General features: G+C 55.4%; 1 protein-coding gene across 2 annotated transcripts; it reads right to left on the bottom strand.

The window, feature by feature from the left end:
- Nucleotides 1-4,919: 4,919 nt before the first annotated feature.
- On the bottom strand, nt 4,920-25,792 carry SYT12 (synaptotagmin 12). 2 transcript variants are annotated; one of them, XM_002927791.4, is made up of 8 exons: nt 25,621-25,792; nt 19,400-19,456; nt 15,724-15,917; nt 13,156-13,548; nt 9,959-10,174; nt 9,194-9,314; nt 8,178-8,311; nt 4,920-6,804 (listed from the first exon to the last, which is right to left on the bottom strand). In XM_002927791.4, exons 2-8 carry the CDS (start codon nt 19,431-19,433, stop codon nt 6,631-6,633), a joined length of 1,266 nt encoding a protein of 421 aa, XP_002927837.1. In that variant the 5' UTR covers nt 19,434-19,456; nt 25,621-25,792; the 3' UTR covers nt 4,920-6,630. The 2 variants fall into 2 exon arrangements, with proteins under 2 accessions (XP_002927837.1, XP_034501756.1); XM_034645865.1 differs by lacking the exon at nt 15,724-15,917.
- Between the last annotated feature and the right edge of the window lie 6 nt (nt 25,793-25,798).

Raw genomic sequence — 25,798 nt, 5'->3', positions numbered from 1 at the left:
GGCGGCCGGCGGGGCAGGAATGTGGAAGGGGCGGGGCGGCGGGAGGAAGTGCGCGCCGGGCGGCCGGGGGCGGGGGCGCGGGGCCAGGTGAGAGCCCGGGGGCGTGGCGAGCGGCGGGGGGGCCCCTGCGCTCCCGTCCCGCTCGGGCTCTCGGGAAGCCCTCCTCGAGCCCTTACTGAGGGCGGGCGCCGCGGGCACAGGACCGGGTCCCGGGCTCAGCCTGCGTCCTCGGGAGGGCGTGCGAGTCCGATGGGGAGAAGACAAGGAGCCGGACGATGACAGTGTGTTGGGGGGAGGGTGGACAGGGGAAGAGGAGGCACCTGGCCCACTTGTCCTGGGAGGAAGGAGGTGAGGGTCAGCCAGGTGAGCCTACCAGCTTTGTAGGGACAAGAACTGGGTCCCTGGTGCCCAGCGCCGGTCGGCCCCGAACAAGAGCCGGTGACTTTAGGTGAATGAATGGATGCAAGAAGGAACGAATGTGCATTTCCCCCAGGGCTCGGGAATCAGAGCCCACCACAATTCTCCCTCCAGATGTGTAAGGCCAGGTGGGAAGGGGGTGACCCGGGCATGCCCTTATGGGTCAGTTGCTAGCACTGCCAGCCTGGCCTGCCCTGCCCCAGACAGCACCAGGAAGTTTCCATGCAGGTGGGTCAGTGACCACCTGTCTCACCTCTGGCTGGGGCATCATCTAAGGAAAGTGAGGGAACCTTCCACCGATAAATTGTTTAGAGCAGGATCTGGGGCACGGTTGGTGCATGTGTTAGTGATCCTTACTATTTAATCAATACTGATGCCCAAGGGCCTGGGGACCCGAACCCTTCAAGATGAAGTCCCTAGCTTGAGAAGCTCATGTCTAGAATGGGAGGCAGGCAGGACATTGGTATGGTAAGAGCTGCAACAGAGGTGGGGACAGGCAGTGGAACAGGAGTAGGGAAGCGGGGCTGGCTCCTTTCCTGGGGGGCGGTCCTTAGGGATCAGGAAACCCTTCTGAGAGGAGGGGCCAGAGTCTTGAAGAGGAAGTGAAACAGTTAAATGGGGGAAGGAGAAAGGTGGTCCAAACTGAGGGAGCAGCAGAGGCAAAGTATGGAGGCAAGAGAGAGGGGGGTACTTTGAGGGGGTGTTGTGGTCCTTCCCTGTGATGGAAGGGGAGGTCAGGTTGGGGAGCTGGTGCCAGGAGAGGCTGAGGTTCAAACAGGGGATGGATAGTGGAGCATTTTGGATGCTGGGAATAAATACAGAACTGAACTGAATTGAAATCTTTTGAAAATTGGCACAAGGTTCTCCCCAGATCCTGGACTGAATGTTTTCAGTGAAGCTCAAACGAATAGCCGTTAGAAGCTTTGGGTTTCACACACCCTTCCCCATGAGGTCATGTCGTCATCCCTCGTGGAGTTCAAAGTTGGGCAGGTGGAAAAGCACTCTCAACCCTCGTTGAACCTCACTATGGACCAAAGACGCAGCTGGGGCAGGAGTCACTGTGTCCATTGCAAAGACGCAGAGCCCAGAAACCTGACTCCTTCCAAGCTCAGCCAGGGCTACAGGCAGCGGGAAGAATGGAGCCTCCTGTGGATGGAGGGAGCATCTCATGACACCCCCACCCTTTAAGGTGCTCTTTCCTCCTCGAAACTGCCGAAGGGCTGAGCAATGACTTGGCACTGAGCTGGGTGTGTAGCCACCAAGCAGGGCTCCCCACCCCAAGGAGTGGTGGGGAGGGGCCCCGTCCCCCAAGGATCAGCTGTCAGCTGTGTCATCCTCTATTCTCCCCACTGCTGCTGTCATAGGCTTTGGGTGACAAGGCTAGGAGGCAGGTGGGGCCAGACTGGAGGTGGAGGGAGCTGAGAGCCAGGCAGAGGCGTTTGGCCTTGGTTGCTATAGGGATAATCATTATAATGACATCCTTGACGTCTGTCATGCCTTACAGTTTCACTGAACATTTCCTAAGAATAACAGCGCCCATTAATGGATAGTTAACCGTGAGCCGGCTCTGTCCCTTAGCAGGTGGGAATTGTTAGCCCCATTTTACAGATGAGGAATCCTGGGGAGCAGAGAGGTGAAGTTCTCGTCTAAGATCCACAGCTAGTAAGAGGCAGAACTTGAGTTTGAACCCAGGTCCGGCCACACAGCAAGGCTCTCTCCTGACATCACACCTCCTATGCATTATTTCGTTCAGCTGTCAGACTGTGACGTGAGCAGAGCAAGTGATCTGCTTCCTTCATTCTACAGATTTGGGAACTGAGGCTCAGGATGTTATGTCTGATTGATTGCCTGGCTGGACAAAGAGGGAAAGAAAGGAAAATGGAGCAGGGAAGAGAGGAAGGAAGATTGGTTGACTCAAAAGAATAAACCGGAGAAACAAAAAAGGAACAAACCACCGCCTAGGTGAGAATACAGTGCATGACCCAATGGCGGGGGCAGCAGGCAGGTGACCACCCTCCAGCCTCCATCCGCTGCAGTGCCCCCTGCCTTGGGCCCTTTGCTGTATTTATGACCTCCCCCCACCCCCCACCTCCCTGAGGCCAAGCGTCCCCTGCTGCCCCAGCCGAGTCTCTGCTGCCGCCGTGTGGCTGCTCCGCTCCCTGCACCATCCCTGAGAGGGCTGCCTGCTCTGCTGGACCTTCCTGGCGTGGTGCGTGGGGTGCTTATGAGTGGTTGAAGGAAGAGGGGAGTGGGTGCCAGGGCTGGGGTGGAACTTCAGCGGTCTAGTCATGCCCTTGGGATGGCTTGGCAGGGTACACAGGCCCTTTGCTCCTCATGCTTCCCTATGTGCCCTCCCCTCCCTTTCACCAGGTCCCAGAATTCTTGTCTTTGGCCAGAACTCTTCCTCCCAAAGCCCCGACCTCATGTTTACCAAGCATCTCCTCAGTGCCAGACACTTGGCATGTGTCACTTCATTCCATCCTTTTATGTATAATTCTTATCCTCCTTTGACAAGTAAGGAAACTGAGGCCCAAAGAGGACAGATGATTTGCCCAAGATCCCACAGCTGGTGGGTGGACGAGCTGGGATTCTAACCCAGGCATTTGAGGTCTAGAGCTCCTACACACAGAATCCCCGAAAATAAGAGGTGTGGGGGGCCTTCAGAGGCTTTCCTGCCCAACACCTTTATTCTTCAGGAAGGAAAACTGAGGCTCTTGAGAGGAAGTGACCTGTCACACAGCAAGTAAGCTGCAGGCCCAGTTTATGGCAGGTGGAGCCCAGAAGACCCTGTTCACCCATTTCCATCTGCCTGGCCTCCATCAGATCCACTCAACTCCAGCTACCCTTTAACTGGACTGCCTCCTCGCCTCTTCTCCCTGACCTGTCATTATGGATCCTAGCGGGTGGAATGAGAAGGCTGATAATAGGGTGGGACTGGCAGAGAATGAGGGGGCCCTGTGGCCCAATCTTATGTTTATTTAGCCGTTCCATTTGTCCCTTTGGGCATCTGCAGGCATAGATGGCTGAGGCAGGATAGAGGAAGTGAAGGTCTGAGCGGCTGTGGGCTGTGGGGGCTATGCTGGCTCACCCCACTCCTCCCTCACGTAAGTGTGGCCCAGTGTGGTCGGGTCGGTGACCTCCATACCTGTCCTCTTGATGCAGCATAGCCTATCCTTGAAGCCTCCCAGACGAAGGGGGCCTGGGGCCTTCGAGGCAGGCCCACAGACGTAGGGCTGGGAGGGGGAATTGAGGAAAGGGGGTGGGCAGGAAGAGATGGCAGCGGTGCGGTGTGGGCTGTGCTGAATGAACCTGAAACCTCGGGGCAGCTCACTGACCAAGAGCAGCTCTGGCTCGTGTCCCTCCTCGTCACTTCCAAAGCTGCTCAGAAGGTCTCCTTCCTCCCTCCCTCTCACCTGCTCCTCTGACCAGGCCCAGGACCCCTCCATGGCTCCTCACTGCCAACAGGACCAGGGCCTTTGGCTTCAGCCTGGACGTGAAACCTCCCTAGCTCAGCCTCATCTGGCCTCTTCAGCCTCTGGTGTCACATAGGACACCAAGTAGTTCCCCTACCTGGAGGCCCCTCTCACTTGTCCATGCAGACAGTCCTCCCTGCACTGCAAGCCTAGTGCTCCTGCTTCCCCCTCCTCCAGGAAGCCCTTCCCTGGTGTCCGCCTTTTATGGGCTCCTATCTCACTGGTGACCTCTGTCTGTCCCGTGTCGGTGGGGGACTTGGGGGGGGGGTCCACAGAAGCTCTGCGCAGTCAGGCCCTGTGGGAGGCAGGCCTCCTGCGGGCTGCTGGTGTTTCCCACCTAGAGCACCCTCCTGTACTTGCCATGATCTTCCAGGGCAGGGGAGGGAGAGACTAGAGCAGCCTGGGGAGTCGGGGAAGGGGGCAGTGTAGCCTGATGGTTAAGGGCATGAGCTGTGGAGCCAGACAGCCAGAGCTTGAATCCCAGCTCTGAGGCTTTCTGGTTGTGTGATTTAGACTAGTTACCTTACATCTCTAAGCTTCAGTTTCTAGATCGGCAGAAAAGGGGATGCCAACAGTACCTCGATCTGAGGCCGGGTTGCAGGGTTGCCGGCTGGTGCCAGCACTCACTGAACTTGTATTGTATGACCCTTCTCCCCTCTGAGCCTTTCTTTTGGCTCCCTTCTCCTCAGCCTCCCCCAAATTTGCTCTAGCAAGTTGACAAATTGGCCAACTTTTTGCAGATGCCTGCCTTTTTGTGTATTGCTCCCTCTTCCAGAAATGCTTTTTTGACCTTGTCCACCTTTTTTTCAACCTTATGGTTCTTCTTGCCCTGAAGACACCACCAGGAAGCCCTCTGTGGTATTCCCTACTGCTCTCCTCCCCGCCAGACCTGGCTCAGGCCCCCTTCTTAGAGCCTCCCAAGCACTCTGATGGCACTGGTCCTTGTTATGGTCTCCCCAGCCAGACAGGGGTCTCCTTCCCCTCTGGGTACCCAGCAGCAGGGCAGTCCCCTCAGAGTAACCCACACAGAGACCCAAGTCCCTGATTCCTGGAGAAGAGACTAAGGTGATTTGGGGCTGAGCAAAGCTCCCCGGAAGCCCCCTCCTTCCTGCCCCAGCTTTATTTTGGTTCTAGAATCATTCCAGTCAGCAGACTCGGTCCCCACCACACCCGTCCAGGGTACACAGTCCACATTTCATGCAGTTACAGGGAGGGAAAGAGGGGGAAGAGAAGGTGAGTGTAAAAGGACTGCTTGCGGCATAGCCACTGGGGCGGACTCTGGGTCTCCCTGGCTGTGGAGGCTCACCAGCTGTGCCCCTGGACCCTGCGCCAGCCGTGCAGACCTCCTGGTGCTGGCCTCAGGGCTGGGCCACAGCCGCGTTGGGTGGGGAGAGCCACAGTTCTGCCTCCAGTCCCATGACCACCCTGGGCTCTCCCAGCAGCGCTCCGGGTGACCGGTTGGGCCTGGGTCTCGATAGCTCACCAGGGCCAGAGGCTGCCAGGCTGAGAGCCAGGCCCTGACCTGTGGGGGGCCCCAGGGAGCAGATGCGCTGCACGCCACCCTCCCCACCCCATCCCTCAAAACCGGCTGGGGCACCCACCCCTCAGCTGCCTGCTTCCCTGGGGCTGCCTTTGGGGTGCCTCAGCAGGTGACGGCTGGAAAGTGCACACGTTCTTCCTCCAGCTACAGGTGGGGGGGGGAGGGGTAGCCAAAGCCCTGTGCAGGCGAAACAGCCCAGCCCCTTTGCTCCTGGGCAGGACCCTTCTGGGGTGCCAACCACACAACAGAGCTCACGGACCCCCTGCCATCCGTACTCCACCCCGCTGCCCACAGGCTGGAGCATCTCTCTTCCCAGCAGGGCCTGGCCTGGAGGTATGGAGCCAGTGCCTAACGCAGTTGGGACTGAACACAAGGACCTGGCTCTGGGCTTCTCCGGACCTCTGGGCCTTGCACGGGTTATGGATCAAGGGAGCAGATTGCATAGAGCATCATTCCAGAGCCAGCCTCCAGCTGCAGGCCTCTGATTGGCCTGCTCTCCTGGTCACTTCCCCTGCCCAGAGAAGGGCCCTTGTGTCCACTGCAGTAGGCTGAGGACAGTTTGTGACAGGGCAGTTCATGGCCCTGCCTTGCTTTGGCTGGCTGCCCGCCTGGGACAGACTCAGTTCTTCTCCTGCCACTCAGGGCATGGCTCTCCTCTTGTCCTCGCAGCTCCCAGAGCTCTGCCACGTCCCCATTCAGCACTGAGCAGATCCCCAGGGCAGGGGGGTCTTGTCTTCCGGACATCCTAAGGGCCGTGTCCTCTTCATGTCATGTCTGCTGGTGTCTAGCACAGCGCCTGGCCCCCAAGACTCACCCATTTCCCGTACATGACCCAGCTTAGCACTGGCCTCCCAGCACGGGTGGGGTGTGGAGAGCCCAAGCCCCAAAGCCCCAGGCCAAGGGAGAGGCCGGTTGGGGATCTCAAAATGGGAGCACGATGGGCCAGTGCCGGGCTGCCTTTCCTGGGTCGTGGCCCAGCCCCAGCTGGCCCTCTGTGGGAGAAAACCCTGGGTCCCTAGACACCCGGCCAGGCCCGCTCCTCCACTGCAGTCTGGACGGAAGGACCAAGATGGCTCATGGGGGCTCCGGTGGGGGACCCCAGCATTCGTGGCTCCCGCTGGACTAGGGAGGGGCATCGGAGCCGAGCTTGGGCCAGGCCCCGGGCAGCTCGGTGCCCACCCTGGCCCGTTTTGCCGGCTGCTAGTTTCGCCGAATGGGGTGCCACATGGACACGGGCCTGCGCAGCGTGGCCAGCATCTGGTTCCAGTGTGTGGTGCCCATGCCGCTGGCGGACGGCCCAATGATGACATGGCCCACGTTGTCCCCTCGGCCGTCACTGCTGCTCTCAGCCACCGTCACACGGAGAGACAGGTCCTGGGGAGGAAGTGACATGGGTGCTGGGGACCGGGTGCCAGGCCCCAGCGGGGAGCCAGGTGTGGCTCCCTGAATCCTTACCCTAATCTGCTTGCCCCCAGGCTTCTGTTCCTGTCTCCCTACACAGTGGTAGCGCTGGATTGCCAGGTTCAAATGCTGGCCTCACCACCTGCCTTGCTATGTGACCTTGGGCAGTGACTTGGGCTCTTCCTACCTTAGTTCCCCATCTGTAAAATGGTAATAATATTAGTTCCTACCTGTTCCAGAAACAAAATGGGTTAAAATGTGTCAAGCGCTTAGAACAGTGCCTGCACATGGAGCATTTTAGATGTCTCATTATTCCTAATATAATCACATGTTGGGCTCATAGCTGAGGAAGGAAAAGAATGTGCTTGAGATCAAAGTGGTTGAGCTTGAAACGAAAACCCAGCCTGACCTCCCTCCTCCTATTCTTCCTCCTCCTCCTGCCCCTCCTCCCCCCGCCCCAGGTCCTAAGAGGTTTCCCAGCCCTTGGAGGCTGTGGAGTAGTGACACTGTGGCCACCTGGGGGAAGAAGGGGACAGGCGGACAGTTGGTCCCACCACGGCGGCAGGACAAGGCAACCCAGCGCCAACCAGAGATGCCGGGATGTCTGCCTGGATTGGGAACTCTCAGAGTGAGGCAGAGTTCTGCGCTTTCAGGTTCAGATGGGTGTCGGAGTAGGTGGGTTCTGTGCAGCCCCATGATTAAGGTTTTGGCTCGAGGCACAAAAGGATGTTCTCACGGTCAGGAATGCCCAAGGATGGAAGGAGGTAGTGAGGGGAGGTGGTAAGCTCCCCATCCTCTGAGGCATGCCAGCAGGGCCACTGGTGTGGCACAGGCCCCATCCTCTGTAACCCCCCAGGCTTGGTCTGTGGTATTTGTGCCGGGGAGGAGCTCTCCCTGGAGCACGTGACCTTCTGAAAGCCGTGGAAGCCCGGGCAGCTCAGCAGGGCCTCTTCAGGTAGAGTCTCCAGAGATTTAGGGCGGGAACTGTGGGCCCTTGGGTTAGCCCTGGCTCATCTCCAGGCCTTTGTAGACCCACTGGGTACTGTCTTCCCCCAGATCTCGGCTTAGCTCGTGCCTCCTGCAAAAGCCCCCCTGACCGCCAAAGTGCGGTATGTTCTTAGTGGATTAGGACGGTCCGGGGACTTTCTGCCTGTCCCTTGTGAGCACCAAGGAAGCAGCGCCTGTGCCCCCAGCTTTCCCCATAGGGCTGGTACCTAGTGGGTGCCCTATAAATGCCTCTCCACTAGAAAAGGGAGGGCTTGAGGCAAACCACTGCCACCTGCGGGAGTCCCGAGACGCGAGGCCGGAGTGGCCGGAGCGGCCCCCCTGCCTGGGCCGCCCCCCACCTGGAGTACTACGGCCGGCACCGAGAAGATCATGGCTTCGTTGAACACTGGGTTAGGGTCAGCCCTCTTCACAGCCGTCTTCTTTTTGCTCATCTTCCGCCCATCCTGAAGCAGGTACACCTTGACGAAGGGGTCTGTGGGCGAGCGAGAGGTGGGGGTCAGGGCCAGGGCCATGCTCCCCTGGCAGAGGGCCCGGTCCTACTGGCCCCAAACCTTCATCGCTGCCACTATCTCCTGCCGTCCTGCCATTGGGCCTTTATTTCTTTCCTATTTTACAGATGAGAAAACTGAGGCTCACGCACAAGTCAGGAGGAGAGCTGGGCTTTCGGCTCAAGCAGCCCGCCTCCCGGCCCCTGCACGTGCTCCCCGCCCGTGGCGCTCAGCGGAGTCGGCAGACCCACCACTTCTCATTCTATAATGAGCACAGACGTCAGCCCTGAGTCACCCTGCGCCCGCTCAGTGGAGCCTGACTCTGAAATAACAAGTCACGCTCTACTTGTCACCCTCCACCCACTGGGTGTCCTTGCTGTACCCGCCTGGACCCTGGATCCCCCCCAGCTCCTGGGCAGGTTGGGCTCCCCAGCGCTCTGTTTTCAGTTCTGTTCCTGCTGACTGGGAGCATCAGGTCCTGCCCAGCACCCACGTCATCCTGGGGGCCCTGGTCCCTGTTTGGGATCTGGGACGCCATCCAACCTGGGAATGGAGCCTCCGCCATGAATTCCAGTTCTGGGAAGCGGGTGTCCACCTTGGTTCCTTCCCAGTGCCCCAGCCTCCTGCTCTCAGACTCCCATCTGTCCCTCACGGGGGTTCCCTGCCACCCTCTGCTGCTCTCAACTTTCCCCAGCGAGACTGATTTTCCCACTGTGCATGGCTCCTGGGCTCAGCCAAGACTGGGGTGGAGGGACCTGGCACCATGCCCCGCACCTGCTGATGCTTCCAGGTGCCCCCGGCTTAGCAGCTGGGCCACCGCTCCCGCCAGCCTGCATGAAGGAGCCAGGCAGCGAGCAGGGCCTTACCTGCTGCGGTCTTCTCGTTGGTCCAGATGAGATTCTTGGCTTTCACCACCACCACCGTGAGGCGCTCAGCCGTCGGGAGGTAGCTGAGGGACAGCAAGATCTCGCCCACGGCGTCGGCAGCCTGGAGGACACGTGAGTGACTTGAGGGGTCCAGGGAAAGGGAGAAGCTTCCTTCTCCACTGAGAAGTTGCTGCTCTTGCCCTTTCACAAGGCACCGGGCTGGTGGGCTTGAGAAAGGGACCCCAACCCCCCCATTCCACAAACTGTGCACCGTCCCTCCCTCCTACCGGCTGTGGCTCCTGCCTGGGAAGGAGGGCCAGGGGTCGCCTGTCAAATGTGGCCAGCAAACGCAGTGAGGGTCCCTCCTTCCAGTCCAGGGAAAACATTCTGTGTAGTAGCACACAGAGGTCCAGGTGGACTAGGACTGGTAGACCATTTGCTTAAATAACCGCGACGCCCCCAAGCACCCCTGCACTTATAAAGGTAAACCTCAGCTCGGCCTGTGTCTGCAAAAGCTCCCTTTAGTGCCAGAGCCCCTCCCGACAGAAACCCTCTAGGGGTAGAGCTTCTGAAGGTCCGGTGGTTGGAGCAGTAAACGGTGGTGAGAGCATCTTCATTTCATGCGGTAAACTGAGGTTCCTTGAACGCGGCTCAGGCCTTTTTCTCATTTCCCAAAGAATGTTGGGCTTTGGGCTGTTGCGGAGGACAGTGGGGTCCCCCCTCTGGGAGAGGCGTGTGTGACCCTCTCTTCACGGGCGGACTGACCTTGTTCTGGTCCTGCAAGTACAGCCAGCCGCCGAAGGGCTGGAGCGGGAGGTCGAGCACAGAGAGCTTCAGCTCGACCACCCCCGTGCTGACGTTCCGCTCATCCTCATCGATGCCAAACACAGAAAACCGCAGGCTCTTCTCCTCCAGGGCGGCAGGGTCCAGGGGAATGGAGAACTTCTCATCGAAGAAGATGGAATAGGCATTCCTCTGGATCTGTAGAGAGAAAGGGACATGGAGGGAGCACCAACTCTGGGGAGGGGGTGGCAGCCAGGGGCCTATGGTAGGGGGAGAACACTGGACAGAGAGTCCAGAGGCCTTGGCTAGAGTTCCGGCTCTGCTGCCCCCACAACCTCAATGCCAATTCTTCGTTTGGTAGCTCAGGCCTGAGGACTTTTTTTTTTTTTTTTTTTTAATGTAGGCTGCATGCCCACCGTGGGGCTTGAACTCATGACCCTGACATTAAGAGTCACGTGCTCTACCTACTGAGCGAGTCAGGCACCCCAGCCCTGGGGATTTAAAAGCCCCCGTCCTCCTTTCCATGGTGGCCAATCTGGTGGCCTGGCATTCAAAGCTTCCATAATCTGACACCAACTAATTCCCACCCTCCATGCCCATGGCTCCATAGAATCCTTGTGTTGTCCTGGTTGAACCAGTCTCCTCTTCTTTGCACGTGTTCAGGTCCAACTCCGGGCCAGGCATGCAGTAAGTACAGATGATCGTGGAGTTGAGAGCCGCTGATGTCTCAGCCCCTGCAGAGCCTGGCCCAGGATGGTCTGAATGTCGTGGGATGGACGGATGGATGGAGTAACGAGGCGAGGCTGGGCAGACTCCGCTTCCAAGTCCAGTCCTGCCTGATGGGAGCCTGTGGCCTCCTCCCAGGAAGCTGTGGGCAGGCACCCTGGGAAGCTGCCCTGGCGGGCACGGCTCCCCCTTCCACTGGGGGCTGCCTTAGTCACTGCCTGGCAATATTTAGAGAGGAGCTCTCATCCCTGGCACCTTGCCTGAAGCTGGGGGGTTGCCCAGCCTGGGGGCAGCCACCTACTTGCTGGGACTGGCTGGGCTGTGATGCTAAGAAGCCTGGCTTCTCGAGAATAAATCTGCCAACGCCTCCGGGTGCACTGAAGCACACTCTTTGGTCCCTGCCCGGGTTGTGGGACGGTTCTTCTTCCACTGCTCCCTGGGAGCCACGTTCCCCACCCAGTTCCCTGCTTGAGGATCTTCAAGGGCTCCTTCCCCTGTGGAATAAAGTCCACTGCCTGATCTTGACCTCGGCATTCACGGTCTTCATGATCTTCCAGACCCATCTCTCCCTCCTGCCAAATGAGCCACTTTGCTGTCCCTTGCCCACAGGGGCTCGGGTTCCCCGACCATCCATTCTCTATGTGTTGTGCTTTACGAGCACATGGGGGGAGGGAAACGGGAACATCAGGGCTAAGCCCTGGGTCTGCTGCTCACTTGCTAGCGTTGTGTTGGGCAAAGCACTCTCTTGAACCTCCTCAGTGACAAGATGCCCTCAGTGCACCCCGCTGGGGTGAATGAGAGAATCACGATGGATGGGCTCTGTGAACCAGGTTCTCAGCACGCATCAGGCTGTGGTGGCTCCTGTCTACCAATGTCCCTCCTCAAGGAAGGTGTCTGGAACCACCCAGGATCTTCTAGGCAGTCCAGGCCATCGGCAGCGTGGATCCAGGCTCAACAGGGACACTTCATGGTCCTGAGAGACAATCTATTGAGCGCTTACCAGGGACTGGGCTGAGGACTTTGCATATATTAATAGTCCCTTCCTCAAGGGTTAGGTGCCCATTTGACAGATGGGGAAACCATGTCGTAGAGCTCTTACCTCACTTATCCAAGGTCACGCTGCTAGGAAGTGGGAAACTGCTACTGGAACCCCGACAGTGAGGTTTTAGGGTTCTGCCCCTCACCGCCCACTAGACTGCCTCTCTTGGGCCCCACACATACTGGGCTATGCTCAGTGGTTGGCCATCCTGGAGCAAGGGGGGCAGCGTGGGGTGGGAGAGGGATGACCGTGTCCACCACTGAGTGACAGCCAACTTCAACATGGTAAGCGTGACCGGACACGGGTTTCTGAGGAGTCAGAAACCACTTGGTCCCGCGGGCCCTCAGGCTCCTCCTACTCCAGTTAGAGGCCACGGGGTATCAACCTTGCCCACCTCAGAGGACTCCCAGGCATGGCGTCTGGACCCCTTTTACCCTTAATCCAGCCTGGAGGGGAGTGTGTCTCAGGAAGGCTTTGCTCCCTCTTGGCAAGATAGCAGGACCCGCGAAGGGTAGCCTACTGCGGGAGGATGCTGGGTGTCTCCTTTTGATCCCCCCACCCGACTTTCGACCCCGGAACTGACCTCCATGGGCTGCTCAACAGGGTCCCTGGCCTCCGGTGGGATTGGACAGTGGGGGTCACTCAAGGGAAGCCAGAGGTCAGAGGGAGCTCAGGGTGCTTATTCCCTAGGTCCTTCTCTGCAGTACTGGTGTGGTCTGACCATGTCATGTCCCTTGACCACAGGACACAGCACCTATCAAGGTGGTCCCTCCACACGCCTTTCTCCTTTTGGGTCCAGTAGACTCCTCTTCTCCTAACCCTTCAGAAGAGGGTCCACTCCATCTCTGAGGTCGCCCTATACCCCACGCACACCTTTGTTGTTGTTTTTAAAGATTTATTTACTTATTTTAGGCAGTGGGGAGAGATGGGGGGAGGAGGAGCAGAGGAAGAGGGAGAAACAGGATCTCAAGCAGACTCCCCGCTGAGCGTGGAACCTGACACAGGGCTCGATCCCACGACCCTGAGATCATGACCTGAGCCGAAATCAAAAGCTGGATGCTTAACCGACTCAGCCACCCAGGCGCCCCTCACCCACACCATCGTTCACAGTCCTGTTATTAAGCTCTCCCCAAATTAGCCAACTTGAACATGTCATTCTTTTCCTGCCAGTACCCTCAGCTGACCCAGGGGACAGGTGTGGAAAAGGACAATTAGCACACACTGGGCTCACGTGGTAGGGTTGCTGAGAACTGAGCCCCGTGTGAGTGCTTGGGTTAGCGGCACCTTCAGCTCTGGGATTAGCATGCAAAGCTGCCTGTAGCCCCCTCCTCACATCCGGCCTGGTCCTGCAGACCCGCCTGCCTGGGGAGGACCTTGGGAGCCCAGAGCACACCCCTGCCCGGGCCCCACTTACCCGGGAGATGCCCACGATCTGCTCATCGGGCAGCAGGCTGACGCGCATGAAGCAGGACTCGAAGCCGGCTTCTTCCCGCTCCAGGAGGTCCTTGCCTTGCAGCACGGCCACGTGGAGGGTGTGGGAGGCCGCATCGTAGTCCATGCTCACCTCCACCTGGCCCAGCGTGAAGTCCTGCCCGAAGGTGTTGCTCACGGAGGAGATGGAGTTCAGGGAGTCAGCCGACTGCGACTTGCGGAGAGTCCCGTAGGGGGCCACGTCCAGCTCCCGGCCCATCAGCTCCAGGGGCCCCAGCTCGCTGATGCTCTCAAAGGTGTCCTCAATGCTGAGGCTGCCTTTGCGACTGGGTGGTCCCCGAGTGCTGGCCCGCTGGGCATTCCAGGCAGGCACTCTCTGGGGGTGAGAAAAAGGGACACGGGAGCATCACGAATGCAATAGGTATGGTCTTGTGAGCCGTGTTCATTCGAGGCACCTCTAGTCCCCCTTTTGCAGAAACAATGCATGCCTTAGTTAGGAAGGTCCTTGGTTTTTTTGTTTTTTGTTCTTAAAGATTTATTTATTTATTTGAGAGAGGAATAGGGACACAGAGAGAGAGAGAAGTAGAGAACGCAAGCACAGGGAAGAGCAGAGAGAATGTCCAAGCAGACTCCCACTGAGCGTGGAGCCCAGTGTGGGGCTCGATCTCGCAACCCATGGGATCAGGACCTGGGTCAAAACCCAGAGTCTGATGCTCAACTAACTGAGCCACCCAGGCACCCCAGGGAGGTCCTTGTTTGTTTGTTTTTTAATTTAAAAAAATTTTTTTTAAAGATTTTATTTATCCATTTGTCAGAGAGAGAGAAAGAGAGGGCACAAGCAGGGGTAGGGGCAGAGGGAGAAGCAGGCTCCCCACTGAGCAAGAAGTCCGATGTAGGACTCGATCCTGGGATCCTGGGACCATGACCCAAGCCGAAGGCAGATGCTTAACTGACTGAGCCACCTAGGCATCCCATGGAAGGTCCTTGTCTAATGCTATTTTATGTCACTCAATTTTCTCTCCCTAACCACAAAGGAAAAAAGCTTTTTCTCAAAATGTTTAGTGATGAGGACTGAGTTCCACACATAAAGATATTCACTGCAGTGATGTTTATAAAAAGGGAAAGTCGTTAGTAATCTAAGTTTCCAGCAGAAGGGAATGGGTAAGAATTTTAGAGTAGAGCTACTCAACAGACGATCGGGCAGCCTCAAAGGATGTTGACCAAAACATTTACAAAAAGAGAAGTTTTACACATTGGGTAACACTCCCCCTAATGCTTAAAATTTTCTTTTCTCTAAATTGGGATTTGAGAACACAAAAGGCTTTGTACCATAAGCGTCTCCCATGTTGCTGCATATCTTCATTACCATAATTTTTAATGGGCCCCCAATCTGTCATTGACTGGATAGCTGTAATTTACTTTACTATCCCCCTACTGTTGGACATTTATGTTGTTCCTTATTTTTCGCAAATATAAATAATGCAGCATCAAATAGCTTTCTTAAAATCCTAGCTCAGAGGACATGGTCCTTTTGAAAGCTGTTGACGCATGTTGCCAACATGCTCTCTGGAAAAGTTGTGCCAATGTACAGTCCCCACCAACAGAATGGGAGATAGTCCCCTCACACCCCAAACGAATGAGCATGCGGGGCCCCGAACCAGTAACAGATCCTGGCTGTACTCTCTGGAACTCTACGTGATGTTAGAAAAATTCTCTGCCAAGTGTCTAATGATGAAACATTCAGCAACATATATTGAGAGCCCTAAAAATGTTTGTACTCCCTGACACAATATTTCCACATCTGGGCATCCACTCAAAGTACATAATCCCAAATGAAGACAAAGTTTTACATATAAAACATTCACTGCATTATTTATAATGGCACTTAGTAAACCATGGCACACACATAAAAAGGAATCTGACACAGCCATTAAAATGATGTTTATGAGGCCCCTGGGTGGCTCAGTTGGTTAAGCATCTGACTCTTGGTTTCGGCTCGCGAAATGATCTCAAGGTTGTGTGGAGTCTGCTTAAGACCTCTCTCCCTCTGCCCCTGCCCCCTGCTCTCTCTCTCTAAAGTAAATGAATAAATCTTTAAAAAAAAATGATGTTTTATGATGGCAGCTCAACAATATGGGAAAATGCTTTAGCTGTGAGATAAAAAGAGCAGGGTATAAAAGTCTATGTAGAAATGACACCCATTGTATAAAAACTATGCGTGGAAAAAAAGACTGGAGGGTAGATTAAAAGTACTGGAAAGAAATAAATCGAAATGTTAGTAATTAAAATACAGTTCACAGTTATTCGCCTCTGGGTGGTAGCATTTGGGGAGAGGTTTTTCTTATTTGCATTTTCCCATAGTTTTCACTGGATGGTTTTTAAAATTGAAAACATTCATTCCCTCACCAAGTATCCACTGATTTTGCAGCACTGGGTTATGGTGGAGACATGGAAGGGGGCAAGGGTCCCTGTTCACAGGAGGAGATTAACCGGGAGAGAACAAGGGAGTGGGGAGGGAGGAGAGGCCATCTCGAGAGAGCAGAAACCTCACCTTCTGCTTGGCTTCTGCATAGGTCTCCCCGTACTTCTGCTGAAGGTACCTGTAGTCGTAGTTTGGGAACGGGGAGGGGCTGGGGAAGCTCCCCGATGTCCAGAGCTTCCACAGACTCACAGCTGCAATTCCCAGCAGTGCCAGGGCCCCAGCAGTGTAGACACCCACCTCCCAGCCAGGGGGGCTCTTGATGACTGCAAGGCAAGGGCAGCCTCTCATTAGTAGGCTCTGGGGTCCCCCACTGGTTACAGACTCCCACCCAAGAAGCAGGTAGTTCAGCACTGACTTCTTTATTCATGGAACAAATATTTACTGAGTGACTACTACGTGCCAGGCTCAGTGCCAGCTGCTAGGGTATCCAGGGTTGAATAAGATATACGTACTCTGTGATTTCTTCTATCCCCTTTTCTACAAAAGCATACATTTCTACCAGAATAGGATGGCAGTGGGGACGCTTGGCTAGATCAGAGGAAGAGTTGCGAACAATGGTTAAACTTTCCCTAGGCTTTAAACAAATAGGGTTATTCTTCCCCCTTTTGAGTTCCGTGATCTTATAGCCTTCAAAAGACCTCTTGCTTCCAGATAATCAAAGCAGCCTTTTGAGGTCTGGGGGAAGAGGGAGGGGGTTTGGGGAGAAAAAGAAACGACCCCGTTTTTGCCTCAACCTTATCTAGAACAACCCAATGTCCATCAACTGATGGATGGATAAATCAAATGGAGTCCATCCATACAACGGAATATAATTTGGTGACATAAAGGTACTGGTACATGTCGCAACACAGATGAAGCTTGAAAACATCAGGCTAAGCGAAAGACGCCAGTCACAAAAAACCATACGTTGTGTGATTGTATTTATATGAAATGTCTAGAATAGGCAAATCCATACAGACGGAAAGCTGATGAGCGATTGTCTGGGGCTGGGGGGTTGGGGGGCAATGCAGAATACAGGGTTGCTTTGGAGGATGATGAATATATTCTTACAGGTACAACTGTCGATGGCTGCAAAATAGGTTAAATCCACTGAATTGTACGCCTGAGGCGGGTAAATTGTATGGTATGTGAATTTTATCTCAATAAAGCTGCTACCAAAAAAAAAAAGTCTCAGCCAGAAGTGAGAGGTAGTTTTTTTGGCTGTGCAGGGCTTGGGGACAAATCCAGATGCTCAAATGCTCTCTCTCCACTGATAAGTAAAGGATTCCCCCTAGCTGAGCCTCACTGTCCCCAGACACAGTAATTAACTGCCCCCTCAACTGTGTTGGGTGAGCTCTCACCTAGCAGGAGTGACCTTCTGTTGGCAAACATGATTCTCTTGCGCATTCTCAGTGCTGCCTCTATACTCAGTTCAAATGGGGAAACTGAGATGCACAAAGGATAAAGAACTTGCCCAAGGGCACAGAGCCAGGAAGGGGCGGTCCTGGCATTCCAACTCTGACAGTCAGACTTCAGAGCAAGCAGGAGTCACCACTGCCCCACCCAGCCTCAACCCTGCACAGTTCCAAGGTAGCAGGGTGGGAAGAGGTGGGGAGGGCATTTCGGGGGTGGAGATGTATCACGGCAACATCTGTTGAACACCTGCAGTGTGCAAGCACCCTGGTGAGGGAGTCAGCCCCAGGTCCAGTCCCTGTCCTTCAGTAGTTCACAGTCTAGGGATGAGGTAAGTAGGCAAATAAATAGACAAAACAGAGTGATGAGAACAGTCCCGGAGGGCTTCCTGGAGGAGAGACATCTGAGTGGAGATATGAAGAAGGAGCAAGAAATGAGCCGGGCCAAGGCGCCAGAGACTGGGAGTTTAGGGCAAGAAGAGGAGGGGGGTGTACAAATCCCGGAGCGTTCAGAGTGTCCTGTGGGAGAGAGGGAGTGGGGCATTTGGGGCTGGGGAGCTCCTTGCTACCCCTTCCCTGAAGCCAGGCTGCAAAGGGATCACGCAGCAGTGGCAGCCCCTCTGGCAGTGGGAGACCTCAGCCTGGCCCTCCTCTCTTGAGCCCAGCTAACTAGCTCTAGCCAGAATCCACAACACTATCTCACCCCGGAGCAGGCCTGTAACCCTGGCATTTATCCGGCACTCAGCATCCTATGAGCTCCCTACACGACCCGCCAGAGGACAGCTGAGGCTCGGAGAGGCTAGAGAGCATGCCTAGCCATCCGCCCAAGGCCAGGGGTAAGAAATGCAGAGCCTGGCTGCCACCTAGCCAGTCTGAGCTTGAGCCTCCCCTTCTGGAGAGCGGAGATGACCACACCCCCTAAGCAGACAGTCCCACCCTGGGGAATTTATCTTGTGGAAAAAATCCCAGGAAGTTTTATATCTGGTGTGAGTCATTGAGGCTGTATTTATAACAAGAGAAATCTGGACACAGCCTGACGGGGTCACTGGGGCCAGGTGGTACTGACTTGGGAGGGAAATATCACTGGCCTTTGAGAATTGAGGTCATTAGGATGTCACTGTGGCAAAGCAGAAAGACGTTTTGGGCATTGTCGAAAGAAAAAAAATGAATCCATGACATGGTCCAACCATACAGCTTGGATGTAAAAATCACACAGCTTATGGACAAGGCCTGGGCGGGACCAGGGACAGTTGAGAGGAGCAAGGAATCTGGATGGAGGGGCTGTGAGCAAACCCTGTGTTCTCCTGACTTCCGTTGACAGAATGTAATTTGTGGGCTAACCAAAACCCCAGCAGAGATCTACGGGGCCCCAGGCAAGCTCCGCCGAGCCAGGAAAGTTCCGGGAGTCTGGTGGAAGAGGGGTGGCCTGGGAACGGGCCTGGTAAACTGGACAGTGAGGTGCACATGTGAGGGGCTCCAGCCGGGCTGCGCCAGGCTCCCAGCAGGGCCTGGGTGGTCGCGGGGGTGGGCGAGCAGGTGGGCTCTGAGGTCTGAGGTCCCCGCGGACGATGGGCAAGGCAACGTAGCACAGCAGAGCCAGGCTCCCCTGAGAGTGAGGATCCCAGGGGGGTGAGGGACTGAAGCCAGTGTCCTGGTTGGCAGAAGAGGGGGCAGGAGAAGAAAAGCCCCAGGAAGGAGATGCAAAATGATGCTTATTAATGCAAATTTATTTATTCACTTCATTGACTGCCAGCCCCGGGTGGGATGGGAAGAATTCCCAAGGGAGGTGAGGTCTCCGCTGGGACCAGAAATGAGAAGGACGTGGAGGAGGCGGTCGAGTGGCAGGTCATAAAAGCTTCCTTTACTGTCTACCACTGGCCAGGCCCGGGTCCAGCACTTCACTGTCTATTAACCCCTGAGACCCCAGAAGCTGAGGGGCAGAGGATACTCGCTGCCTGCCAGCCTGGCCCTAGATCTGCCCCTGGACCCCCCACGCCAATCTCAAGGGCTTAGCCAGGCAGACGCGGGGAAGGGCTCTGGGCAAAGGGAAGGGCACGTGCAACGTGCCTGAGTTGGCACTTTAAGCAAGATTGGTCACTGAATCTTCCCAGCGGTCCTTGAGGAAGGCCTCACTGCCCCCATTTTGCAGATGAGTAAGTGGAGGCTCAGAGAGGTTTCATCATGTGTCCAAGGCCATGCCAGGACCTAGACCGGTGTCCCCAGGGCTGTGGGACCTTGGGCAAGTCCCTCTCCTTACCGGTAAAATAGGGCCATTACTGGCATCCCACCGACACCCCTCACCCCCGGCCTGGTGGGAGGGCCCTGTGAGATGACATGCTTCTGCTGGGACTCACCGCTCAGGTGGTATTCAGCCACGTCCATGGCCATGACGCCCGCTGCAGCAGCTGGGCCTGGAAGTGGGAAGAGAGTCAGCAGAGGAGGCTTTGGAGGGCCACCAACCCCAACGCTATGCTTTGACCGTCCCGATGCCCATGGGCCTGTCCAGAGCTCACATTCACCTGTGAGGAGAGCTCAGCCAAAGAGAGGTGGCTTTTAAATGGCATTTTTATTTTTTAAAATTTTGCTTTTTAAAAAAGATTTTATTTATTTATTTGTTTGTTTATTTGTTTGTTTGTTTATGGGGGAGGGGCAGAGGGAGAAGCAGGCTCCCTGCTCAGTCCTGGGATCCTGGGATCATGACCTGAGCTAAAGGCAAACACTTAACCGACTGAGCCACCCAGGCGCCCATTAAATGGCATTAAAAAAACTGGTGTTTAAAGCTCTTTTCAGGGGCGCCTGGGTGGCTCAGTCATTAAGCGTCTGCCTTCAGCTCAGGGCGTGATCCTGGCGTTCTGGGATCGAGCCCCACATCAGGCTCCTCCACTGGGAGCCTGCTTCTTCTTTTCCCACTCCCCCTGCCTGTGTTCCCTCTCTCACTGGCTGTGTCTCTCTCTGTCAAATAAATAAAATCTTTAAAAAAAAAGCTCTTTTCAACCACTATCTAAGACCACCTTAATTTCCGGGTTGCCAGATAAAACACAAGATGCCCAGTGACACTTGAATTTGATTTATTTTTAGTGTAAATATGTCCCAAATATCATCTGGGACATACTTACACTAAAAAAAATAAGTATTCATTGTTTATCTGAAACTCAGAAGTTCCCGGGAATCCTGCATTTCTATTTGCTAAATCTGGCACACCTACCTCATTTCCATCCCACCAACTTCCATCCAACCAACATCCGACCAGCAACAATTCTTTGATTCTTTGCTACTCATTAACGTGGGCCCTTGGCGTCTTCGTTAAGCCTTACTTCAAAAGCTTTGTTTCAATTGGAAAGGAAAGGCTGCATTTCTGCAATATTCTATTATCGGTTCTTTCACTGCTCCGGATGGTTTCCTCCCCACCCCACCCTCCAACTCCAAGTCTTAAGAAGGCTGAAGGTCTGACTCAGTTGTTCTACGTCTGGGAGTCATACAGGCCATTACCTGAACCAGGGTGACGGCTCATAGTTTTATTACTGTCGCTGCTGAGAAGTAAATTTGTCTCACAGACATGAGCTAAGGGAATGGATAAGGGAGGCTGGGATAACCATGTCCGCCTTAGCTCCAGGGGCGCCGGAGGACAGGACAGCCCCGCCCCCGCAGAGGGGGCTGCAAACAGATCAGGTGTTGCTTGCCGGCCCAAGGGCCACTGTTTTTGTGTTCCTGCAGGAATGACAACCCAGCATTGCTGGATCTTCTGGTTTTATATGATTTTATTTTTATTTTTAAAATATTTTATTTTTAAGCAATCTCTACGCCCAATGTGGGGCTCAAATTTACAACCCCAAGATCAAAAGCTGCATGTTCTACTGACTGAGCCCGCCAGGAGCCCCAATCTCCTGGCATTTTATTATTTTATTCTATCTATCTATCTATCTATCTATCTATCTATCTATCTATCTTCTGGCTTTTTAAAGAAAAGCCAGATACCTGGATTTTTTAATGTGCAGTTTCTTGATTTTTAAATGTTGTAACCAATTCACAAAAAATGTGAACACTGTTCAGCCACAGGGTAAAAGGCTCCTGGGCTGTGGCTTGGCTGGCCTGTCTGCAACCCCTGGAAGGAGTTTGTGGGTTCCCTTGGGGATTGAGGTCAAATCAGATGGTAAGCATTCTCCTGAATCCTGGGATTTTCCCTAATCTGTGACTCTACAACCGAGAAGTTTAGTTCAGAGAGGGTTATTCAGCACATATGGGAGTGCCAGAAGTCCTAGGGCAGAAGGCCTTGAAAAATGGGGCAGGACAGAGGCCTGGGGCAAAGCTCTGTCAGGTGCCCAGACAGCTCCTTGCTCCCAGCTACCCTGAGGATGAGCCAGTGAGATGTGGGTCTTTCATGGTGATAGACGGGAGGTGCTAACCAAGGAGCTTCACCTATGCTCACTCGAACGGGGAGCTCATTCCTGGGACCCTGGGCTGTAGCTCTGGACGACAGTTAACCTTGCTGAGCACTCCTTCCGCCCGAGAGCACCGTTCCACGCATTTGGCATATATATATTACCTCATTTAATCCTCCAACCATCCCAGGAGGTAGATAATATTATGGTCTCTGGTTTGCAGGCGAGACTCCTGAGGCCTGAAGGTAAAATCATTTGCCCCAAATCACACAGCTAAGAAACCAACCACAGCTAAGAAAGCCACGCATTTGGCATATATATATTACCTCATTTAATCCTCCAACCATCCCAGGAGGTAGATAATATTATGGTCTCTGGTTTGCAGGCGAGACTCCTGAGGCCTGAAGGTAAAATCATTTGCCCCAAATCACCACAGCTAAGAAACCAACCCAGGCCATCTGGCTCCACACTCCTAACTTCCGTGCCTCACTGCAGACGGGCATATGGTTTCAAAGCTTTCCTAAGAACATGCAGGCCAAATTGGTCACTGCGGACAAGTCCAAGGTGGCCCTAGTTCCCGGGAGAACAGGGTCTGGATACACCAACACATATCTATTAAGGTGAACACACATGTCTCACCCCACCTCTGCCTTGCTGGGAATGCCATAATGCCATCAGCTTTCTTTCCTGCTCACTTGGCACAAGCTGACTTCCAGAGTGAGGCTGTACTGGGATAGCCAACGCCAGCAGCAGGCTAGCGTGGGCCGGGTACACCCCTGTAGCAAGTACCACCTGGTATGGGCCAGAACCCCGTATCCGCTATATCAGACCTAGAGCCATGGAGGGGCCCCCAGCCCTCTGAGGCTGGTCCAGCTCTGACCCCAGACTATCGTACTGCCCACTTGTCCTACACCCCTCATTCTGACACCCCTGGCCTGGGAGCTGTAATTTCAGTGAAAGTGTGAATGATTCTAGGCACACCCAGGCCCCAAGTTTCTGCAGTGGTCCCGAGAGAGTGGCAGAAGTCAGAGCACATCTGCTTGGAGGGAGGGAGGGAGGAGAAAACTGGGGTAGGGGAGGGGGCGGGCAGGCTGCACACAGCTCTGTATCCCAGATCTGCCCCCTCACTAGCTCTGAGCCTCAGTCATCCCAACTGTAAAATGGGGCTCATGACTACCTTATCAGGGTGCCAGGAGGGTAGAATGAGAAGTGTAGTCTGGCTTGGTAAATACCAGCTACTGCGGTTACTGGCCTGACAATCATCCTGAAGGCCCCCTAACTAACCCCTAGTTTGAGCAGAATCGTGTGGGCAGCACTGCCAGCATGCAGATATGTTTTATTTGTCTTAAATTAAAGAGAGTTGACAACATTTAAAAACTGGGAAATTTCCCATTAAAAATAGATTTCTAAAAAAAAAAAAAAAGAAGCTGGATTTACAGCTTCCCTTTAAAAGTTAGAAGATCTGGGGGCCAGTGGGTCAGTCTCCCCCCACCCCTGCAAAACTGCCAAAGCTGGAACTGAGTAGGCTCTGCCCCTTCGGACAGGGCATCTGTTCTTCAGGCCTGGCACCTTCCATCCCTCCATTCATTTCCAGAACCTGCTGGCCCCTGGAGCACCTTCATTCATGAGCCTGGTAAGCAGGATTTCGGATGAGCTATGAGAGGTTCAGAAAGGCTCAGCGATTTGCCCACAGCCACACAGCCAGCCGTGGTAGAGCTGGTCCTGGCAGCCATGCCTCCTGCCCGGTCCAGTGCCTCTTGCGTTTGTAGCCACAGCCCCCAAGGATTTCACCTGTGTCTTCCACGTCACCTCCCCCAAGAGCCCTGTGGGCCACAGCCTATTATTAACCTCGTCCACAGAGGAGGAAGATGAGGCTCAGAGAAGGGCAGTGAATTTGCCCAAGGTCACGCAACCAGTAAGCAGGGAGCTGACACTGAGCTAAAGCTCGCTCTGCGGCCAATGCCCTTCTTCACGGCTCTCCTCACAGGCCCGGAAACCCCCTGGCCCCATCTCACTGACCACAACCCCAGCAGGCCCCCGCTGTCAGCCCGGAGGTCCACCAGACAGAGGGGCTGCGGCTTCAGCTCGCGGCACGATGCGGACAAGGCACGTCGGGGAGCCAGGGCAGCCTATGATAGAGTTCCCCTGAGCTTCCGATGCACAGGAAATGGGGCACAACAGGGACGAGCCATAGCTGCCCCAAACTCACACCTGAGCTCCTCAGTCCATGCCCCCTTCTCTGGCACCCTTTCCCATCCAATCTATTCATTCTGGCCCCAACCCCCCAAAGCCGGAACTGCATGGGGCTTGCTCACTGGAAAGAGCTCTAGGTTCGAATCCAGGCTTAATCATACCTACCTGGCAATAGCTACCGACTGCTGTAAGCCTCAAACATAATACATGCTAAATGCGCAGCTCGGAGCCTAGCCTGGACCAGGCACATGATACAGACATGAGGCTTGACTGGATAAACGGGTCCCCGTTTTAAAAGATGAGGAAGTGGGGGCCCCAGGTCACTCGGCATCTGAGTAGCAACACTGGGATTGGCGCCAAGGTGTGATGGATCTGGGCCTGGGCTCTTGGCTGTGATGCCACCTCCCGACCAGGCCTTTTGGGGTGGAGGTGGGTGGGAAGAACTGTCACTGGTCTTACTGGAATCTGACCACAAGCGAGGCCCCCTTCTGGGCTTGTCAGAGGAATGGCTTTCCAGGAATTTTGTGCTTCCTCAGGGGAAAGGGGCCCCATGTCTCTGCTCCCCCCACCCCATTTCCTTGCTCACTGTGTCCCCAAATCACATCTGTGGCTAGCAAAGTGTTGACTGCCCCCGTCACCCCTGCGGTCAGCAGATAATAGGAAGGATTAGGATGTGGGCACAGGGCAACCCTTGACCTCCCAGGCAGTAAACATCTTTAGGCTCTTCAGGTTTGAAATCTTTTTCAAGTGCTCCCCCACCCCTGAAATAACCACCTCCTGCTACCATCCCCCTAGAGCCCACAGAAACCGCAGGACAGACTGGCTAGGCTGGTGGTGGTTGGCATTTATTGGGCATGTGCCAGGCACTGTAGCAAGGACTCGCCATGTTTATTTCAAGTCCTCCCTGCCGCCCTCCAAGGAGGCTGGTACTCTGCCCATTGTACTGGTAAGAAAACTGAGGTGCCGGAAATGATTTGCCCAGGACCACCAGAGCCAAGAGGCAGAATCCAAGCTTGAACCCTAGACTGGGAACCTCCACGCTCCCAAGCTAGGGGAAGGTTTTGGATTTCAGAGTGGGGAGGCAGGGGGCTTGGGTACTTGTCTTGACCCTTCTCCAGACTGGCTGAGTTAACTTGGCTGGAACTCCTGTCTGCTCTGAGCCTCAGTTTCCCCATTTCTAGTAAGAAGCACAACTGCTACTGCTCTTCAAACCTGCCCCCTTCCCTAGCTTGGAGAAGGGGCTGATATTCCTCCGTGAAGGTTTCCCAGTCACTCTAGGACGGCCTCACTGATGGAGGAGGGGGGCACAGAGCTCTTCTGCAGCCCTGGAAGAGGGGTCACCAGATGGCTGGCTCAGGGCTCCTCCACCCACAGGCCTGGCTCCAGGTCCCCATGTTGGGCCCCACTCCCACCCCTTCATCAGCCCAAATCTGCAGTCCCAGGCCCTGAGACGCGGCAAGCTTCCTCTTCCAAAGAGCAGCAGTATCAAAGGTTCCCAGGAGCCCCCGGAAAGCCCCACACTCAGGCCAGAGACACTGGACAGGGCTGACGATCCTCTCCCGAGCTCTCGGGGCCTCCTGGCAATGGGGTGCGACATGCCTCTCTGGAGCATTTCCTGAAGACCCAGCACCCCTGCCACGGGAACCCCCAGGGTATATGGGGACCCGAGTGCGGGGGACTGACCTGGAAGAGTCGGGAGAGGGTGTGAGGTGGGGCAGGGACAGTGGGGACAGTCAGGATGCTGAGTGTAAAAGTGAGGGGCGCTCGTGTAGCGCGGGCGCCGGGGAGGCGTGTAAATGGCCGGGTGAGTCGCGTGTGTGCACACGCGGGACGGGCATGCGGGGCGCGGTGTGATGCGCAGTGCGCGGAGTGGCCGGGCCGGGAAGGGCGCCTGGCGTGCTCTGTGCCCGGCGTACGTGTGCAAGCGCGATGAGGGTGGGTGTGCAGAGTGCGCGGAGGCCCGGGTCCGCGGCGCTGGGAGGGGGCAGTCGGGTGCTACTCACCCCGGCTCCGCCGAGGGGCCGCCTCTCAGCTCCCGCTCGGGCTCCTGGCTCCCGGCTCCTGACTCCCGGCTCCCGGTTCCCAGCTCCCGGCTCCCGGCCTGCCTCCTGCAGCGCGCACGCACCGGCGCCAAGCCCGGACGTCGCCGGCAACGCCACCCCTGCAGTTGTCGCCCGGCGG

This window comes from Ailuropoda melanoleuca, chromosome 16 (assembly GCF_002007445.2).
Source record: "Ailuropoda melanoleuca isolate Jingjing chromosome 16, ASM200744v2, whole genome shotgun sequence".
In the NCBI taxonomy this organism is placed as follows: Eukaryota; Metazoa; Chordata; class Mammalia; order Carnivora; family Ursidae; genus Ailuropoda; species Ailuropoda melanoleuca.
Note: the sequence above shows the minus strand (reverse complement) of the source record. Positions and strands in the feature narration are given on the sequence as shown.